The following is a 22,534-nucleotide window of genomic DNA, read 5'->3' as shown; positions in this document are numbered from 1 at the left end:
GTCGTGAAAATCTTTGAATATATGTATTTTTAAAGCGAACGTTTGTAACTCAAATTTTGCTTCTGGGGGGGTCCCTGGAACTAAATATTTTGAGATGGGGGTCCGTGGCCAAATATATATCATTGTGGGGGTCCTTCACATGAAGAGGTTTGAGAACCACTGACATAGTAGTCTCTCAAGAACAGACTAACTGAGCTCCAGTTAGATGGCTGGCCAAATCGCTGACATAGAAACATTGGTTTTACAAAAAACCTTAGAAGGATTCAAAAGACACTTATAGAATCGGATCAAAATCGGGTAAAAATACGAATTTTCACCATTTAAAAAAAATAGCAGATCTACAAGCTCACAAGCGCGGCACTCGGTGCCGCACTGTGAGCTTGTATATCTGCTATTTTTGCTATAATTCTAGGCCTAAATGGGTTAATGAGAAATCATAATATATGCAAGCAGCATGCACTCAATGCACAAATTGTGATGTAGCTTATTCATATATTTGTGTAAATCACGATGGCTTGCCACCGTTTTTTGCCTGTTTTGTGTTGAAGACATTGGGCTGTATTTTGATTGTCTTAAGTAGCAGCTCTTATGCCTTAATATAACTCAAAGGCCTGTCCATACTGTCTCCTGTCCATACTGTCTCCTGTCCATACTGTCTCCTGTCCATACTGTCTCCTGTCCATACTGTCTCCTGTCCTGTCCATACTGTCTCCTGTCCTGTCCATACTGTCTCCTGTCCATACTGTCTCCTGTCCATACTGTCTCCTGTCCATACTGCCTCCTGTCCATACTGTCTCCTGTCCATACTGTCTCCTGTCCATACTGTCTCCTGTCCATACTGTCTCCTGTCCATACTGTCTCCTGTCCATACTGCCTCCTGTCCATACTGCCTCCTGTCCATACTGTCTCCTGTCCATACTGTCTCCTGTCCATACTGTCTCCTGTCCATACTGTCTCCTGTCCATACTGCCTCCTGTCCATACTGTCTCCTGTCCATACTGTCTCCTGTCCATACTGTCTCCTGTCCATACTGTCTCCTGTCCATAATGTCTCCTGTCCATACTGCCTCCTGTCCATAATGTCTCCTGTCCATACTGTCTCCTGTCCATACTGTCTCCTGTCCATACTGTCTCCTGTCCATACTGCCTCCTGTCCATACTGTCTCCTGTCCATACTGTCTCCTGTCCATACTGTCTCCTGTCCATACTGTCTCCTGTCCATACTGCCTCCTGTCCATACTGCCTCCTGTCCATACTGTCTCCTGTCCATACTGTCTCCTGTCCATACTGTCTCCTGTCCATACTGCCTCCTGTCCATACTGTCTCCTGTCCATACTGTCTCCTGTCCATACTGTCTCCTGTCCATACTGTCTCCTGTCCATAATGTCTCCTGTCCATACTGTCTCCTGTCCATACTGTCTCCTGTCCATACTGTCTCCTGTCCATAATGTCTCCTGTCCATACTGTCTCCTGTCCATACTGTCTCCTGTCCATACTGTCTCCTGTCCATACTGCCTCCTGTCCATACTGTCTCCTGTCCATACTGCCTCCTGTCCATACTGTCTCCTGTCCATACTGCCTCCTGTCCATACTGTCTCCTGTCCATACTGTCTCCTGTCCATACTGTCTCCTGTCCATACTGTCTCCTGTCCATAATGTCTCCTGTCCATAATGTCTCCTGTCCATACTGCCTCCTGTCCATACTGTCTCCTGTCCATAATGTCTCCTGTCCATACTGTCTCCTGTCCATACTGTCTCCTGTCCATACTGTCTCCTGTCCATACTGCCTCCTGTCCATACTGTCTCCTGTCCATACTGTCTCCTGTCCATACTGTCTCCTGTCCATACTGTCTCCTGTCCATACTGCCTCCTGTCCATACTGTCTCCTGTCCATACTGTCTCCTGTCCATACTGCCTCCTGTCCATACTGCCTCCTGTCCATACTGCCTCCTGTCCATACTGTCTCCTGTCCATACTGTCTCCTGTCCATACTGTCTCCTGTCCATACTGTCTCCTGTCCATACTGCCTCCTGTCCATACTGTCTCCTGTCCATACTGCCTCCTGTCCATACTGTCTCCTGTCCATACTGTCTCCTGTCCATACTGCCTCCTGTCCATACTGCCTCCTGTCCATACTGTCTCCTGTCCATACTGTCTCCTGTCCATACTGCCTCCTGTCCATACTGCCTCCTGTCCATACTGCCTCCTGTCCATACTGTCTCCTGTCCATACTGCCTCCTGTCCATACTGCCTCCTGTCCATACTGCCTCCTGTCCATACTGTCTCCTGTCCATACTGTCTCCTGTCCATACTGTCTCCTGTCCATACTGTCTCCGACCAGCAAACATTTTGTTGGAGAGTTCCGTCTTCATGACGTGCAGCTTTCCGAACTCTAATTCGGGGTAATGCTTGTCAGGAGATGCGAGTGACGCCATTTTGTAGTTGAACCGGACATTTACCACCAGTAAGACTCCCTAATCGGGAGATAAGCGACCGTCATACAACAGTATTGTATGTATGTATGTATGTATAGTGTGAGGTTGTGGTTTGGCAGGCAAGGAGTGTGTGTGCAAAATTTGGCATGGATCGGGGCAACGATTTGCGGAGATATGAGCAGGGCAAAAGTGTGACGTGTGACGTGTGACAGACTGACTGACTGACAGAGTGACGGACAGCTGGTCGAGGTTTTGATAGTAACTGCGACCTGACAGTCGCAACAACAGGTTCAGTGGTCGGAGACGGTATGGACAGGCCTTTAGGTTGCTTGAGGGCCCAGCCCAGGGCTCCGGCACCAATTCATTTATGAATTAAGCACTGGTTGGTGGTTAGGGTTAGAGTTAGGTAGCCAGTGCTCTCTCTACCTTGGTGGTGTTATGGTGGTGGGTTACATACCTTGGTGGTGTTATGGTGGTGGGTTACATACCTTGGTGGTGTAGGGTTAGAGTTAGGTAGCCAGTGCTCTCTCTATTTTGGTGGTGTTATGGTGGTGGGTTACATACCTTGGTGGTGAGGTTGGTATACTACCAGTAAGACTCCCTAAACGGGAGATAAGCGACCGTAGGTGGCTTATCTCCACAAATAGGGCAAAAATGTGTTTTTCCCAAATCTTCCTGATCCATGTTGATGACATGAGTGTAGTGATATTCGTGATTTTAGGGCAAAAACTGTAGGAGCAGTGTCCAAAAATGTGTTTTAAAAATCGGCCTGAAGGTGGCGCTAGAATAGGGCCATGCAAGAAATGAGGGGTGGGGTCTCCGCGTTGCCTTGGCGGACGAATAGGTACCGGCCCCGGCTCTCCCGGACGCTGTTAGCCCGAGTTACGGCATTTTATGTGCGCTGCAGTGGCAGGGGGTCCTCCACTGGGGGCGCCACCACTTTTGCATCCGTTCTGGAGCAGCAGGAGTCGGTGGTCCCCGGGAATTCCCCGTGAGCAGCCCCGTTGGGGTGGTCATTTGGTCATTTTTGCACATTTGGTCATTTTTTACATCTGGGGGTCCCCCAGGGACCTGGGGGTCCCTGGGGCTCCGGGGGTCCTTGAAGGTTGTAGTTTGGCAGGCAAGGAGTGTGTGTGTAAAATCTGGCATGGATGGGGTCAACGGGTGCGGAGATATAAGCAGGGAAAAAGTGTGACGTGTGACGTGTGAGCACATTTGGTCATTTTTTACATCTGGGGGTCCCCCAGGGACCTGGGGGTCCCTGGGGCTCCGGGGGTCCTTGGAGGTTGTAGTTTGGCAGTCAAGGAGTGTGTGTGCAAAATTTGGCATGGATGGGGGCAACGGTTGTGGAGATATGAGCAGGGCAAAAGTGTGACGGACTCACTGACTCACTGACTGACTGACTCACAGACAGCCCGTGGAGGTTTTGGTATTATGGTTATGGTTAGGGTTAGAGTTAGGTAGCCAGTGCTCTCTCTACCTTGGTGGTGTTATGGTGGTAGCTTACATACCTTGGTGGTGAGGGTTAGGGTTATGGTTAGGGTTAGAGTTAGGTAGCCAGTGCTCTCTCTACCTTGGTGGTGAGGCTGGTGTTATGGTGGTAGCTTACATACCTTGGTGATGAGGGTTAGGGTTAGAGGTAGAGGTAGCTCTACCTTGGTGGTGTTATGGTGGTAGCTTACATACCTTGGTGAGGGTTAGGGTTAGAGGTAGAGGTAGCTCTACCTTGGTGGTGTTATGGTGGTATCTTACATACCTTGGTGGTGAGGCTGGTTCCACAGCTGCCAGCCATGGCCTGGCTGGCCACGTGTCCTCTGAAGACGGACTTGATGGAGTTGAAGAAGCTGGACTTCCCGGCTCCCACGGCTCCAACCAGCAGAACCCTGACCTGGGAGACGGTCCTGATGGTGGGCTTGTAGCTCTGGATGTGGTCCAGTAGCTTCCTCCTGTTCCTGAACACATTACATTACATTACAGTACATTACATTACAGTACAGTACAGTACAGTACAGTACATTACAGTACAGTACAGTACAGTACAGTACAGTACATTACAGTACAGTACAGTACAGTACATTACATTACAGTACATTACAGTACAGTACAGTACAGTACAGTACAGTACATTACATTACAGTACAGTACAGTACAGTACAGTACATTACATTACAGTACATTACAGTACATTACAGTACATTACATTACAGAGATGCCAGCAGATCAAACACAGGTGGTGGGGAAAGTTCTCAAATTGTTTAATTGGTTTGCTCGAATGTCTGCAACAAAATATACCCAAGTTACCAAAATTAAAAGTACTAGTAATGAACAATGTCACGTCTAAATTGTGTAAAAGTCTTTTGAAAATAACAGATGTACAAGCTCACATCTTCATGTTTAAACTTTGTATATATTATTCTTAGATTTTGTCCTAATACAAAAGTATCTAAAATAGACGATCTGCTGAACATTTGAAGTGGATGGCACACCAACTATAATATACAGTGGTGAACAATATAGTCATAGTTATCATAGGTAATATAGTCATAGTTATCATAGGTAATATAGTCATAGTTAATAGTTATCATAGGTAATGGAAGTTCTGGTTAATTTGTTTCTAATGACTAAATCATAAAATTGGATCAATTTTATTTGACATTTCCTTAGAAATGTAACGCTTTTGGACATTCAAGGTTTCCTGCCGACAGCTACAGTAAAGAACACTATTGTATGTGTGAGTCATTCAGTTCTCATGAATAAACAGACTAATCCAGATCCATACTTACTCAGGAGTCCAGTCCATGTTCCTCCATGGTTTCTCCAGGAGTTTACTCTCTGCTGGAGGGGGTTGGGGGGTGGGGAGGGGGGTGGGAGGGGTTTGGGGGGTGGGAGGGGGTTGGGTTAGGGGGGTGGGCTGTGAGACTACAGGAAGCAGGAAGTAAGAAGAGAGTGGGGGTGAAGAAGTCGGGAGTGGAGAGAGAGAGAGAATAGTGTTAATGAACCAGTGTTGATTTCATTGACTAAAACTGTGATCAAAAATATTCGCCCAATACTTATTGGGCGAATGAAAAACTGTAAAATGAAAACTGTAAAATCTAAACTATGATGATTAAAACTGAGTAGGCTATAAAAAAAACTATATGAAACTACATATATTATCAATTTCGTAAAAATCAACCCCGTAATAAACCCAACTAAAAGATATTAGAATGGTTTCTTCTTCGACTGACACTACACATCTCCACAGTCAGAACAACGATGGTAAAACAAAAAAGTGATGTTTGCATGTTTGTTTTTTTATTTCATTTATTGAACTCACCTTCCACTGTGTAAACCGCACATTCAGTGAGATTCTTGTCATTGCCATGCATTTCTGCTTCAGTGAATTTGTATGGATTTGCATTAGGATTGCTGTACGCTACAGCTGGGCTACCATGAAAAAAAATCAAACTGCTTCCAAAACGAGGACCACTGCTGCTGTACATGTACACTGCATTAGTGGGAACGGTGACCTGATATTTGATAACATTTGCCCCCTTAAAGGTGAACAGAAAAGCCTTGTCATCGTTTTGCCATTGACCACTTTGATCCCATGCTACGGTGGTGTATCCCCCAAAGACGTATCCAGAGTTATTGTATCCCACAGACACAGTGGGCTTCTGGTTGTTACATCTCTGCCAGAACGCTGCTGCAGTGAAACCATGGACAGAAGCCTTGTAGAGGAGCTTCAGTGACATGTTTCCACTAAGCTGGGAGCACAGCTATGATAGGAATTAATTAATGTTCCACAAGGATGAAGGATTTGAAGAGTTGACAAAGATTTATTCCAAAGAGGCAAATAGTGACAGTATTCACAGGATCAGAGGAGAAGGCCTCCTGGCCTCTCCTGTCAGCCCCTCTGGGCACAAGCCTCCCCTACACCATTATCATACAGCTCTTATAGTCCAAGATGCTATTCTAACATGGTAACATGGTCTTATAAGGTTATGTTCTAAAGATAAAGCAACATAGAAATAGTTACACACAGTACAGATTATGCCGACAGAGTGAAGTAGCGGGGGAGAGAACTCAGCTGTTAGATTGACAGCTGCAGGTACATCTACATGAGTATGTAGCCTTGTGAGATTCTTACACATATTTGTAACTCTAGAAATATTTCTACGACACAGCGCCCTCTGCTGGTCTGGAGTCCAGCTGGGGTCCATGGTGGCAGGATGGTCTGGTAGGGATCTGGATTCTGTGGATTCTCTAATTGAACATAAAAAATAGTCGTAATGTAAAAAAAGGGGGGGAAATACTAAGAACCTACAATCAGTCTAAACCACTGGTTCACAAACACTGGGTCGGGACCCGTTTGTGGGTCATGGACATATTTTTATTTATAAACATTTTCCTAAAAAGCTAAGAGTTTCATGAATAAATAAAATAAAAATCTAAGAAATTCCAATAATTAGAAAACGAATATTTAAGAGTAGTGAAAATAGCCGCTCTACAAGCTCACAACGTGACGTGAAGTGTCGCGTTGTGAGCTTGTAGATCGTCTGTTTTCTATTTGGTTCCCGGGCAAACGTCTAATTTCTCTTTTGGGTCTCGACCTGAAACGTTTGGGAACCACTGCTCTAAACAGTGTAGAAAAATACAATACAAATAATGTGTGCTGACTTCTCTTGGATCATTCTGGGTTGGGGGCCACATTGGTCTAAAGGTGACTTGATGTGGGCCGCCACCAGTTGCACGCGCACCATTCCCACTGAGCACAGCATAAACTTAACTATCGTTGACCGTTATTATATATACCAGGGGTGCCCAACCAGTCGATCGCGGTCGACCGGTAGATCGCGGGCTGGTTACCAGTGGACCGCGAGATGATTTCAAATAAATAATTTATTAATTCGGGGGGGGGGGGGAGGACATACATCGGGCGTTTCAGTGAAACGACTCCGAGCGAGTGGATGATGTTGACTGAACTCAACTCAACGTGTAGTAGTCAGAGCATGTGAGCGGAGTGGAGCGGCAACTAAAGCCGCTCCGCGCTCCAGAGGGCTCTTGTCCCGCTCGCTCATCGCTCTGGTCGGCCACCGCACCGCTCCGCTCCCCGCCGCTCCGTCGCTCACGTTGATTTTCGCATTTCTCGCTCCGCGCTCGCTCCACGCTCCGCTCAGGGTCGTCAATCAGAGTCACCAGCCAAAATAAAAAAAGTATTTTGCTACCATATGCGAAACACTTTCTCCTTTGCTTTGCACAACAAGTGTTCCCAACACAAATGCCTGCGGTAACGTTACGTGAGCCTCGGCTTGATGGAGACCTGCGTTCACTGTTACAAAAGACGCCATCTAATCTAAGGCATTGTATTTTTTAATAAGACGGGCAATATTAAATCCAGCTGGTTATTGATTAATCACCACAACCGAGAGACGGAGGCGACTCGTGGCGTGTGTTTTTCAATCAGTCTCACTTGAATTCGTATCCGTTGACTGGCTGGTGATATATAACTTAACTGACACAAGGTAGGCTATGTATTATAAACATAGCCTACGTGTGTGGATGAGTGAAATCGTGATAAAGGGAATTCTCTGTCTGTTCTCCTCTCCGTCTCCGCGGTGCCAACAAGGCTTCACTGCACTAGTAGGCTACTGCGCACGGCTCTGTTTTGTTGGAAACATGCGGCGCGCGGCCCCAATAGGGTCGGCTTGGAGCGGAGCGGAGCGGAGGAATGGAGCGGAGGAAATTCCTCGCTCCAGGAGATGTGCCATGAACATAACTGCTTTATTTGGATCAACCTACCTGTGTGAGTCTGCTTTTTCTCACATGAAGTTCATCAAGTCAAAGTACAGAGCCACAGATGAGCACCTTGTGGCCTGCCTAATTTAGACTAAAACTTGCAACCAGCTCATACAACCCTGACTTTGACAGGCTAGCCTCCTCTTCCCAGTGCCAGGTTTCCCACTAAGGCAGAGAGACTGACATGGAATAAAGGACAAAAAAAAACTATAAAAAAACTATAAAAAAAGAAAAAGAAAAAAAAAAACTATATAAAAAAGAGAACTATCAGTGACTTGACATAAATCCACAGGTTTTGTGTGAGTGTGTTGTCAGTGCATGTATGCAGAGTGTGCAATAAATGGTCATGCTGTCTGTATGCCCAATGTGAGAAGTTGCAATCGTTTCATTCAATTACAATTCCTACTATACAGTATGATTACAGTACAGTACAGTGAGTACAATGTTATAATATCTATTAATATTTTCTGTTTTTCACATGTATATTGAATGGGTGTTACGGTACATTTTGGGCTGGTAGCCCTCAGCTAGGTGGCACATTTTCAAAGTAGACCTTGGGTCAAAAAAGGTTGGGCACCCCTGATATATACTATATTTGTTTTAAAGATTTAAGATTAGACTTCAGAGATCAACAACATGTGACACACCTGACATGAACTAAAGATAACTAGTAAGACGCCTCAGGCGTGTCTTGGCCATCTGGCCAGTGATGTATATCGGACTAGTTACCCATATATGGAGACCCCTGGTACCCATATATGGAGATCCATGTACTGTATATGGAGATATGCAGTGAGAGCACAAACATGCTTACTCAGTTATTTGTTTGTGATAAAAGTCCTATGACGGACCCGCATCTCAAAATATTGTATCAGGGACCCCCCAGAAGCAAATATTTGTGTTACAAACGTTCGCTTTAAAAATACATATATTCAAAGATTTGCACACATTTTCACGACTTTTTCAAAAATAGCAGATCTACAAGCTCTATTTTTCAATGGTTAAAGCATTCAATAATTCTAGGCCTAAGTGGGTTAAACAACATTTTAGGAGTTTGAGTGTGAATTACCTTATTTGGCCTTTACCCCGTAGACAACGCAGTCGATAACACCAATCTGTTCAGAAGCCTTGAAGAGTCTGATCGTCTGTGCTGACAGGGAGGTTTGGTTGGAACCAGAGGCGTTGAAGAAGAGAGTCGCGACACGCTCAGTGTCATACTGTAGTTCCAAACGTTATAACTCTCCCATTGAGAAAGAACAAGCATTTCCTCATTCCATTCCTACCATGGAAGTCAATGCTAGTGTCGTCACTCTCATGCTAGATCACTCTGGTCTTAACCACACCTGGCTTCCTGCTCATCCTCCCATAGCCCGCCCCGTGCACACACATGCACACACATGCACACACACACATGCACACACACATGCACACACGCATGCACACGCACGCACGCACGCACACACACAGGACGTAGGAGGTAGGTCTGTGGGTAGGAAGGTATCGTTATCGAGGTATAACGATACCTCGATAACAGTTTGTAAAAATATGGCATTGAATGTCATGCATCAACTTATAATTTTGGTGTTTAGTGTATTCTGTCCATTTCTATAATGTCCAGATTTGAATCACTTTCATAAATGCCTTTATCATATTAAAATAGGAGAGGGTTAATAATAGCCTAGCTCTGGTCCATCGCGTCACCTACAGTGACGCTCTGACAGACCCGTCGGCAAATGAATAGACCGCGTTTTCTCAGCCCCTACCAGCGCTCAACTTGAGTCAAAATGAACAAAACTACTTCACTACTCACCAAACCAAAGGTAGTTTAGCGTTGTTGAAAGTCTATTCTCCGCGGTGTTGAGCCCCTCAGCACCCCACCTACTCTGTAAAATACATTCTTTTTGTCATGAAATAAAACGCACCCACCTCGGGCCACCCAGCGGCCACCGCAGATACAATGGGTCACAACCCGGAAATAAGTGGCGGTCGAGTTGGCCGGAAAAAGTCCAAAGTCGTGTGAGCTTTTTAAAGTTTAAATCACGTTGCTAGGCAAAAGAGATTGTGGAGCAGTTATTACGCGCCGAAATTTTGTGAAGTGATACAAGCAGGGGCGTGCTGGGCCCCTGATTCAGCCGGGGAAAAGGATAGATAGATAGATAGATCCCAAGGGGGAAATTCAGTTGTCCAGTAGTAGCACAGCAGTATACAGTTATTTACAAAGTTACAGAGACGTAAGAAAAGATAGATAAGAGGGGAAAAAAACAAAACAAAGACAAGAGCAAGGAGTTGGAGAGGCCCTCATTGCGCGCGGCCATGACCCGAGGGCAAGTAGAACATGACCTGTACTTGCCCGACAGGCAAGTGCCTCTGAGACCTTAGTGTCAACCCCTGAAAATCATACGCCATCAAGCCCCGCCAAATTACATTTTTGTCAACAAAGTCAACTGTGGATTTAGTCAACCAAAATCTAATGATATTTAGTCAACTGAAACTAAAACATTTCACTTTTTTCGAAAGACTATGACTAAAACTAAATCATACTTTTCACAATGTTGAAATAGACTGCCCCCTCACGAGTTTCCCCAGTTATTCCCGTGATCTGAAAACATAATGGCTGCTATCTCATGAATGCCTTGCCTTATTGTTATTATGGGTGAATTTGGCAGTTAAGCCTGAAATCAGCCATTTTTAAAGTGTTAAATCAGATTTTTGGGGGACGGGGAATATGCAGACGGGCCGCTATTCCGACTAGCGTCGGCAGATTAGTTACTCGTCACGATTACCGAGGTTAGGTTTAGGGTTAGGTTTAAGATTAGGGGTAGAGTTAGGGTTAGTTTTAGTGTCTGCATACTGACCCGTCGGCACACTGATGCGGACCCGATTTTTGGGGGGTATTTTTTTTCCTTTATAGTAAGTGAATGGGCCCAAACTTTTTACCCCTGATGAAAAAAGAATGCTCAATGCTGACAGGCGGTCAGCAGGTGGTTTCATGACTGTATATATATAGACAACATTTTAGGCCAATAGAAAAAAATATATACCAAATTTCATAATTAAGCCAAAGAAGCCTGTTGGTAGCCAGACTAAATCATAGTCCGTTTCGGGCAAAAGATTTTGCACTTTACGATAAAAGCATGACATTTGGCACACAGTTAAAACATGCCAAATGACATTTTTTGTCTGTGGAAAGTAAAATAAAAGCACTGTTTATAATGTGCTGTTTTTACTGTTGCTAAAATATAAAATAACGTGTGAAACCACAGACATATTCATATATATATATATATATGTGACCTCTCCTGTCTGTCCTGCCTGCTGTCTCATCAAGAACTCACAAGGATGCAGATGTGGAGCAGTAGAGTGTGGTTTTATTCTGGAAACATAAATGTAGGGACACAAACCACAGCTCAGACACAGTACTCTCTTTGGTCACCTCCAGCAGTGTGGGCTTCCTCTGTACTGAGGTTACATTGATCGTATAGTGGATATTTTTTACATAAAGTCTGATAAACATTCAAATAAAATAATAAAATACATTTCTTATAAAACAATATATCAATTCAATCTGGCTCAATTAAATCATCATGTTACAAAAGTTTACACAAATGCAGAACAACCATATCCCCTCTAAAGCTCCAGTTTTATAATGCAAAAGACAGAATTAATGAACTTTAACGCCGCCCTGCTGGCATAAATGCAAAATGGCAGGTAGGCCTCTGTCTGAAATAACCAACACCATACTGTACAAAATAATATAACAATCCCCCAAAATAGAAAAGATTACACACACTGTACAGCATGACATACCTGGAAACATAAATGTAGGGACACAAACCACAGCTCAGACACAGTACTCTCTTTGGTCACCTCCTGTTTAGAGACAGCAGGCCTCCATGTTAGTGTTTACACAGTGGGTTAGCAGCTAACATGCTAATCGTTTTTTACTATATCAAAGAAGCATTCTTTTACAATGAACTATAAAAACGAGTGCTGCTAGACAACAAGTATGGACAATGAGTGCATGCTTAGCTACTCAAATGCATTTTAATGAGGCATAGATATGTTTAATGAATTAATGTCTGTCTCTGCAGAAAGGTGACCTTCTTACCAGCAGTGTGGGCTTCCTCTGTACTGAGGTTCCCACAATGCAACAGGAAACTAAAAGTGCAGCTTCAAAATAAAAGTGCATGACATAAAACAATAAATAAACTCAAAATATAACCATGGCTGTGTCCCAAGTTTAACATAATTGAACCAAACAATAAGTATTTATTAACACTGTTACATATATATATATATATATATATATATATATATATATATATATATATATATATATATATATATATACATATATATATACATATATATATATATATTATTTATAAGCATATATATGTCAGTTAGTTTGAGATTCAGTTAGATTGAGAACAGGAGCGCTCGTTTTTGTGCACAATGTGGAGCAGGCGCCGCCTCCTTCGGGGAACTAGGAATAATTTGACTGAGGTTAGGGTTAGGATTAGGTTTAGGCATAGTTTTACTGAGGTTAGGTTTAGGGTTAGGTTTAGGGTAAGGGGTTAGGGTTAGGGTTAGGTTTACAAAAACAAGCGCTCCTACCCCAATCTAACTGAGTTACCCAAACTAACTGTAACATATATATATATATATGCTTTAAGTAGCATATGTGAGGGGTCAAACTAGGGTTTTTTCGTGATTCTGAATCCAATGCAAGCATTCTTTTTTTTTTGCAGCTAGGCAGGCGGAGCCCTTTCCGAAAAACTGATCCTACAAAACTGTGAAAATTGATGACTCATCACTAAACCATAGTGGGGGTTGTTTGCAGCCCAAGGAATGTTTTTCAGGCAAAATCATAACAATGCACTTGGTGACTAGTTTTAGATTTTTGGCATGGTGTTAGGTATGGACATAAGGATTTCAAAAAACATTGGCAACAAGTTGGGCTTGCCCCCTAGTGGTCTGTTTGAAATTAATCCATTATTAAATAGGTCTATACATGGTTGAAACAATATGGTCTAAACAATATCAAAACATAACACGCTCTGACTTCTCTGATTCGGTATCCTCTTAGATCAACAACATTTGGCACACCTGACCAGGGGTCATTTTTGCCACGGGCGACCGGGTTAGGGTTAGGGTTAGGGTTAATGATTTGAACAAAAACACGTTGGCCTAGCCTTACAATGTATACCAATTGGACTCCTAATGCAACATGGGATCTATTTCAATGTGCTGCGCATTTTAAAACGAGAAGTCTAGAAATACTGAGCAACTTAACAACATTCTAATAATATTTTGTCAGTACCAAGAATGCTTCCATGTCAAAAGGCCACACAGCGGCAAGTGAGCTGCAAGGATAGTGTCATTTGAGGACAGAAGGAGGACAAGTTGTACCAGCTAAGCCTTTTGTTTGGTTGCCATGGTAGCTTAAATAGTTGTTTTCATTAAGGTGATCAGGTATTCTCCCAAGGCATGCAGATGTAACAGAGGACAAAAGACACACCCTGCAAGCTACACTTGACTTGCTTTGATTTATTGGACGTGATAATTACATGTCAAATGCTTCTCACAGAAACGCCAAGGTATGAATGCCAATGGAACGCTGGAGCAAGGAAACCTGAGAGTCAAGAAAGATATGCACTTGATGAGTCATTAATGAAGGGAATGGCAGGATGTCTTTGTCTTCTTTTGTGTATCATCGTCCTTGATGATTGGTTGACAACACTTTATTTCACAAGATTTCTTGTTGACTGCAGTGTCACAATAGTTTAAAGGTGATACACCATGCATTTAAAAAGTATTTATGTCATATTGTTTATGTCCCAAAAACGTTTTTCAAAAGGTTTGAGGCTAAATTACCACTCCTGAATAGAGAGCCTCTCTCATTTTTGACTGGCTCTCAGAGCATTTCAGCTGCAGTACCACCTTTGGCCTGAACTGCGCCAAATTTTTACAATTTTTTTTATGATGACGTCACAATCGGCAGATGATGTCACAATCGGCAGCAAATCTGGATAGCCTGTTTTGAGAACCCGTGGGATACTTTTAACCTTCGCCTTCTCAAAACCAGAGAAAGACACAACGGTCAGAAATGGGACTTTGTGAGGATAGAAGGTGCTAGTGGGACCCCCAAAAAAGTTTTTAAAATAGGAAAAGTGAAATTTCATGGTGTATCACCTTTAACTCTTATACTGCTTTGGACGTTCCTGTTCGCCCCAATTCTAGAGAGTGAGGCGCGCCAATACGGCCGTTCGTTCGTTTGATGTTTTTTATGGATTATGAAAAAAGACATCCTTGCGCAACTTTTCAATGTATAATTGGTCGTCGGGACGTTTTGAGGACAGCCGGAAACCACCTGTCCTGGCTCCGCCTGCCTAGCTGCAAGCCTTGAGGGATTATATTGTTTTTTGCATCGGACTGTTAGTAGAGAGAGAGAGAGAGAGACACGTTGGTAAAAGCGATCATTTTGTCGGAAATCAGTTGTTTTATAGTATTAGTAGTATAGTAATTGTAGTAGGTAGTAGTATTTAGCAGTACTAGAATATTGAGATGTATTAGGCCAAGTAGTAGGCCAACTCAGCCTCAACTTGCTGGTATCATTCCGCCGAAGCGCGACCCAACCCCCCCTGGCCGAGGAGCAGCAGCAGCAGATCCACGGATAGAAATAAACTTTGTTAGAATTAGGATTACACAACCTACCCGTGTTGGTGACCCAGGACCAGCGCCCATGAATGGTGGTGGTGGTCGTGATGATGATGATGATGATGATGATGATGAGGATGATGAAGAAGAGAAAAAGATCACTGTAGCCGTTGGTATTGAAGATAAAAAGATTGAAGATGGTGCCAGTCCACTGTAGCCGTTGGTATTGAAGATAAAAAGATTGAAGATGGTGCCAGTCCACTGTAGCCGTTGGTATTGAAGATAAAAAGATTGAAGATGGTGCCAGTCGCGAAGAACCGGGGTCCAAAAGTGGATCAAGAGCCTCCTGATATTGTGGAAACCGATCCCGACGGAGCTCGACCCCCGTGCAGGATGGATCCCCCCGCCCGGGGGCTCACATCGCCGCAGCAGCAGAGACCATGTACCGCCGCCACCGCGAAGAGACAGACGAACTGGACGATTTGGCCAACGAAGAATGGCTTCCGTGTAGAGACCCCTCGGAGAACAGAGGCCATGATTCTACTGTCCAAAGTGGTAAGACTTAAATCCAGTGCATGTATGTATTGTTGCGACCGTCAGGGAGCAGTTTACTATGAAAACCTCCACCGGCCGTCCGTCGGTCGGTCGGTCGGTCACACGTCACACGTCACACCTTTGCCCTGCTCATATCTCCGCATCAGTATGACATCACACCACATGTGTACACAAACCTTTGTGTACGTTGCTGTGGCAACAGTCTGTTGTTGCTGGTTTGTTAGTGTACGTTAGCAACCACCTTAGCAACCATGGTTTTACCCTAGCAACCAACTGTTTACCCTAGCAACCAACTGTTTACCATAGCAACCATGTTTTTTTACCCTAGCAACCAACTGTTTACCATAGCAACCAGATACGCAGAGCAGGGATCTCCATATATGGGCATAAACAGGTGACATCACACTGATGTCAGATACTCAGAGCAGGGATTTCTCCATAATATATGGGCATAAAAGGGATTCTGTTAGGGATCTCCATATATGGGCATAAAAGGGATTCTGTTAGGGATCTCCATATATGGGCATAAAAGGGATTCTGTTAAGGATCTCCATATATGGGCATAAAAGGGATTCTGTTAGGGATCTCCATATATGGGCATAAAAGGGATTCTGTTAGGGATCTCCATATATGGGCATAAAAGGGATTCTGTTAGGGATCTCCATATATGGGCATAAAAGGGATTCTGTTAGGGATCTCCATATATGGGCATAATAGGGATTCTGTTAGCTGTTAGTGATCTCCATATATGGGCATAAAAGGGATGCTGTTAGGGATCTCCATATATGGGCATAAAAGGGATTCTGTTAGGGATCTCCATATATGGGCATGAAAGGGATTCTGTTAGGGATCTCCATATATGGGCATAAAAGGGATTGTATCCCAGATGATGCCCTGTTAGGAGATCCACACTAACAGAATCCATATATGGTCCTACCGACAGCTGCTATAAGCCAACCCTGGCGATAAGGTCTGAGTCGAAGAAATGCTTCTTTCCTGGCAAGAATTGCCCCTTTATACTGTAGGCCTCGTTTGTGTATTGTATGACATCACGCCACATCATCGGCTGAGGACTGTGTGATGTCATCATATCTCCATATATGGAGACATAAGTTGCTCATGCCCAAATATGGGCTGGTGAGGTCAGACTTAGTGTGATGCGTAGGTTATCTCCATATATGGAGATTCAACTTCAATGAGTAACCATGGCAAACTGTCAACTGCCCGTATGTCTTGATAATTGGTAAAACAAATTTTTTGGCCTATTTGTGGAGATAAGCGACCAACGGTCGCTTATCTCCCGATTAGGGAGTCTTACTGGTATAGTTGTATACTGTATAGTTGTATACTGTGTGATAACAGAGCATCCGTGTGGAAGCCTGGTCTCTATCAGTGAGATGGGGTAACGGTTTTCCATTGCGACGTGTTGCCACTCCGACATTGGGATCCGGTCTAGAGCCCGCCTACTGCATCCGGCTATTTACACGTACACATACATGCAAGAAATGTTTCCGTATCCGGACCGGATCAGTAACTTGATCCAAGCAGTTAGGATCCACGTGCATGCGTTTGTTTTTGTCGCTACACAGGACACACGTGGAGTTCCTATCACGCGCGTGCACGTACCGCGTGTAGTGTACGGTGCACTGCACAGCTACTAGGATTATTTGATGGGAATTTAGGATTTATTGGCTTAGTTTGTGTGTGCGTGCGTACTATGTGTGTGTGTGTGTGAGAGAGGGAGAGGTTTCTTTTTACGTGTGGTGCACGTGCGGTGCACGCGCGTGCACATACTATGCACGTACGGTGGACGCCCCGCACCCACCTCGCTATGTCGTCATCATCATCATCATCATCAGTAGGCCTACATCTCTGATGATGATGATGTAGCTTTTCAGTTCAATTCAAAGGAGCTTTATTGGCATGAGAAAACATACGTTTACATTGCCAAAGCAAGTGTTACAAATAAAAACTGTTGAAAATGGGGAACATATATACAGTTGGAGGGAGTACAGCTTTGTGTAAACAGAGCTATGTTGCATTGTGACATTTTTGCGACCGTAAGGTCGCAGTTTAGTATGAAAACCTCCACCGGCCGTCCGTCGGTCACACGTGCGGTCGACCGCACGTCACACGTGCGGTCGACGTGTGATGAGGTCACGATGAGTCATCTATGCCCAAATATAGATTTCTAGGTCAGATGGCCCATAGAGTTTGTGATGTCAAACCTAGCAACCCAATATAAACAAACCTGATGTCAGACCTGAAGTATCCTTTTATACCCATATATGGAGATACAGAGATCTCCATATATGGGCATATTAGAAAGCCCATATATGGGCATATACGGATGACATCAGGGATATCCATATATGGGCATAAAAGGGACAAGGGCTTACAGTTAAGAGATCTCCATATATGGGCATATCAGAAAGCCCATATATGTTCATATACTGATGACATCAGGAATATCCATATATGGGCATAAAAGGGACAAGGACTTACAGTTAAGAGATCTCCATATATGGGCATAAAGGGACAAGGACTGTTACAGTAGATATAGAGATGTCCATATATGGGCATAAATGAACAAGGACTGACAAACACTGAGATCTCCATATAACCTATGGGAATATAAGGGACGAGGACTGTCAGCTTGTAGACCTATTTTCTAAATATTGTTGTACATTAAAAACTTGAAATGGGTCGTTCTGCATAGTACTTGGGATTTGTTGATGTAAATGTTCACATAGAGTGTAATAATTGGTAAAACAAACTTTTGGCCTATTTGTGGAGATAAGCGACCAACGGTCGCTTATCTCCCGATTAGGGAGTCTTACTGGTATATACCAGTAAGACTCCCTAATCGGGAGATAAGCGACCGTAGGTCACATGTACACACAAAGAGGGCTGTAACTGCCATTGGTTCCTAGTTGTGTGGGCAATGTGTAGACATACTGTGTACCGATGTGCGTGATTTTAGGGCAAAATCTGTAGGAGCAGTGTCCAAAAATGTGTTTTGCAAGAATCGGCCTCATGGTGGCGCTAGAAGAGGGCCATTTGAGAAATGAGGGGTGGGGTCTCCGCGTTGGCTTGGCGGACGAATAGGTACCGGCCCCGGCTCTCCCGGACGCTCCTAGCCCGAGTTACGGCATTTTATGTGAGCTGCAGTGGAGGGGGTCCTCCACTGGGGGCGCCACCACTTTGGCATCCGTTCTGGAGCACCAGGAGTGGGTGGTCCCCGGGAATTCCCCGTGAGCAGCCATGTTGGAGTGGTCATTTGGTCATTTTTGCACATTTGGTCTTTTTTTACATCTGGGGGTCCCCCAGGGACCTGGGGGTCCCTGGAGCTCCGGGGGTCCTTGGAGGTTGTAGTTTGGCAGCCAAGGAGCGTGTGTGCAAAATTTGGCATGGATCGGGGCAACGGTTGCGGAGATATGAGCAGGGCAATAGTGTGACGTGTGAGGTGTGACAGACAGACGGAAAGACTGACTGACTGACTGACTGACTGACTGACTGACTGACTGACTGACGGACTCACTCACAGTTTGTGCAGGTTTTGATAGTAAGTGCAACCTACGGTCGCAATTATACATACAGGGTATAAAGGGCATTTCACTGTGACAGTAAATGCATGGTAACTATTTACTATATCTGCATTTTATGTATTACATATGAACTTATTGTAAGTCATTTGCTAAATGTCAAAATTGTAAATTGATTTGTTTACATATAAACCTTTTGATAATTTCCTGGCTATGATTTTAGATGATGAGTCGACGATGATGAGCCTACTTCTTCATTGCCACATCGTAGTCGTCCAAGGACAAGGATAGGTAAAGAACAAAAACCTTTTTTCTGTAAAGCAGACTTAGCACCAGACACATGCTCACATAGAGCATGTGCCCCTGCCCTTTTATCCATCTGTAAAAAGTGCCCTCTCCAGACCATGAATGCTGTTTTTACATAATTACTATATATATATGTTTATATATATATTTGTGTGGTAAGCAGTGAAGTGCATAGAATGTTAGAGAATTTCTAAAACAGCCTTTTGATGAAAATATTAGGCCCCCAACCTCCACCCATTCTGCTGTGACGTGTTGTGAGCTTGGAGGTGTACTATTTTTCATGTATTTTATAGTAATTATGTATTTGTATAATTTACAGATCGACCATAGGCTTGTGTACGTGGTAGGGGTGCAGAGTTCAGCAGACTCGGTGGAGCCCTTCCGGAGGAGCCTGGCTGTAGTGAAACAGAATGGAGCCCCAGGCCCTGTGCAGGCTGAATGAAAAGCTAGGTCATTCACTTGCGACCTTACAGCCCACCCCCCGTAAAACTAGACAATCATTTGTACTGTACTTCAACCTAAAAAGTGTGAGATAAAGAGAACCCTGAAAGCTGAAGCAGGATTCAGGCTGAATCTCATGTCACTGTGTGTGTCAATGTTCTGCACTGCTCTTACTGCTCTTACACACTAAAAGTGTGTAAAAAACACTTTTTCTTGTTTTTATTTTTTTGAATTTGTTTGTAAACAACCACTGATCATAGGTGTGATGTTACTGAAGCCAACAATAAAAGGCTAAAGAGAGATTTCTGCCTGAAAATGTCTTCTTCACAAAAATGCATTTTTCTCAGCTTTATGTTCTCAAAGAGCTGTTTTTAGGCCATATTCTGCAGCTTCTAGCTAATGGATAGAACATGATAAAAACTCGAAATCTTTTTCTGTTACAAAGTAGACATTCTATTCTTCGTTGCCATATCATTGTTGTCTTTATAGTCAAAACAGATTTTCTCCAGTAGGCCTTCAAAGATGAGCGACAATTCTCAATTTAGCTGGCGGTGGATTGAGCTTTTTGTTAAATTCTGTGGCAGTAAAAGAGTTAAGGTGAACGCACCTAACTTTGATCAGAGGTCAGGGACGTGCTGGGCCCCTGATTCAGCCCAGGAAAAAGAGTTGGAGAGGCCCTCATCGCCACATCACTGCTGCTACTCAAAGATTTGCCATTTCAGATCATGACAAGTGACAAGCCAGTGGGCCAATTACATGAGTTATATTTCGTCGTTGTCGGGTGGAAGCCTTGTATGTCCAAAACCGTTTGTTTTGTATTTATCCTATTAAACATGGTTTAAACTAGTGAAAACTACTTTTGTGCGACGGCCTTGTATGATGTGCGACAGCCTTGTATGATGAAGCAGGGCTTTGCTTTGCGAAAAAATCTACAAATTTGAAAATTGGAGATACGAGAATGGAACGAAGGCCGACATTTTATTTTTATTTTTTTCCTAATGGCCGGCCTGGACCGGCCAGGAGTTGTCCCGCTTTTCCCAATGGCCAGCACGTCCCTGTCAGAGGTGAACTAACGTTTAGGTTGAATGCGATCCTAGGGTTTGGCAGTGGATGCAGGGTTACCATGGATTATAATCGTGGAGCGTTATTACCACCGTAGGTCACAGTTTACTATGAAACCCAACAGATCCTGTCTGTCCATAGATGGGTAACACCTCAATGTCTACAGCTGTCCTGTTGTGACATCACATTGTTGACTCAATGACCAAGACAGCCTCTTCTGGCAATCATATATGGAGATCTGATGTCATCAATATTAAGCCCATATTTGGCAATGCCCATATATGGACGCTCCATATGGCCAAGACAGAATTCATTTGCAAATCAAGACTGCCGACTATCATCACCTGGATATCCATATAAATAGATCATTACTTAGATCTCCATATATGGAGCTGACCTCTACATATTGGGGGGGGGGGGGGTTGTATTTATTTTTCCTTTGTGGTATAGTGTATAGTGAATGAGACACAAACTCTCAGCAGCTGTCAAAACATTTTGCAAATGGAATCATGGATTTTCTGATTTGTTGTACCAAAAATTAATCTTTTCTTAATCCCCCGAAAAATGTAGCGAACCTTCATGTTTGGACTCCGTTTGAGCAGAATGGAAAGAGCCTTCATTAGTATCATTGGTAACACTGACTCTGTTTGAGCAGAATGGAACAGAGCCTTCATTAGTATCATCGGTAACACTGGCTCTGTTTGAGCAGAATGGAACAGAGCCTTCATTAGTATCATTGGTAACACTGACTCTGTTTGAGCAGAATGGAACAGAGCCTTCATTAGTATCATTGGTAACACTGACTCTGTTTGAGCAGAATGGAACAGAGCCTTCATCAGCATCATTGGTAACAGACTCTGTTTGAGCAGAATGGAACAGAGCCTTCATTAGTATCATTGGTAACACTGACTCTGTTTGAGCACAGTGTGTCTTGTCGCATGCGGTAAAAACTCATCACTCCTTTTATGACTCCTTTTGGGATCCGCAGCGCCGATTCCGCACAGCATTGCACAACAAATCCAATGTGTTTTATTCATGCAGCAAACGAGAAAAAAAAAAAAAAAAAAAAACGCCACTGTCCTGTGTGCAAAGGGCTTTACACTTGGTTGCTACAAGCTATATTTTTGCCTAAGTCGTCTCCTCGTGACACTGGGGCCACCTCTGGTAAAATAGCCTGTCATCATTGAAACGGATCATGCTGTTCCCGCCCCAGTGTACAAAGGAACCAAATGAACCTGTACGGGTGCATTTGGTTCCACTTGTACACTGTCAGTTACATAAACGTGTGTCCATTTGGTTTAATATCAATCGTTATGATGGGGACCACGTGGAACCCTGCCCCCGAGGACCCCTGAGGGTCCCTGATCCCCACTTTGAGAACAAAGGTTTTTTTAACGGGGTCCCCCTGTCTCTTCAGCTCTTGAGTAAACTGAAGATACATTTCCAGGTGGGTTACTTACCACCATCTTTTTGTTTTACATCTAATTAGATTTTTATCTTTCAGGGACATGGTTTCCTCAGCTAGATGTACAGTACCTCCTCATCCGTGGTGTAAAGTAACTAAGTACATTTACTTAAGTACTGTACTCAAGTAAATGCGTCACAATGCGTTCAGCTATTTTCAAACATTTTGTACATTTATTTTTTTTTTACTTTTGGTACTTTAAGTTCATTTTGGTGACAACACTTTAGTACTTTTACTCGAGTACATTTTGAATTCCAGACTTTGACTTGTAACTTAGTATTTCTATTT

At 43.7% G+C, this 22,534-nt stretch overlaps 1 protein-coding gene across 1 annotated transcript in view; it reads right to left on the bottom strand.

Annotated features, from left to right (window-relative positions):
* The window catches only part of LOC308304119 (interferon-induced protein 44-like), a gene marked incomplete at both ends in the record, with an annotated part of 16,798 nt that extends 10,996 nt beyond the window's left edge, over positions 1 to 5,802 (bottom strand). The window contains 3 exons of the mRNA XM_080748678.1: positions 4,191 to 4,386; positions 5,218 to 5,269; positions 5,751 to 5,802. Of these exons, the coding sequence (XP_080604804.1) occupies positions 4,191 to 4,386; positions 5,218 to 5,269; positions 5,751 to 5,802 (300 nt within the window). The remainder of the gene's footprint in view (positions 1 to 4,190; positions 4,387 to 5,217; positions 5,270 to 5,750) is intronic.
* Between the last annotated feature and the right edge of the window lie 16,732 nt (positions 5,803 to 22,534).

Source organism: Nannobrachium achirus, assembly GCF_963921795.1.
Source record: "Nannobrachium achirus genome assembly, chromosome: 19".
Taxonomy (NCBI): Eukaryota; Metazoa; Chordata; class Actinopteri; order Myctophiformes; family Myctophidae; genus Nannobrachium; species Nannobrachium achirus.
Note: the sequence above shows the minus strand (reverse complement) of the source record. Positions and strands in the feature narration are given on the sequence as shown.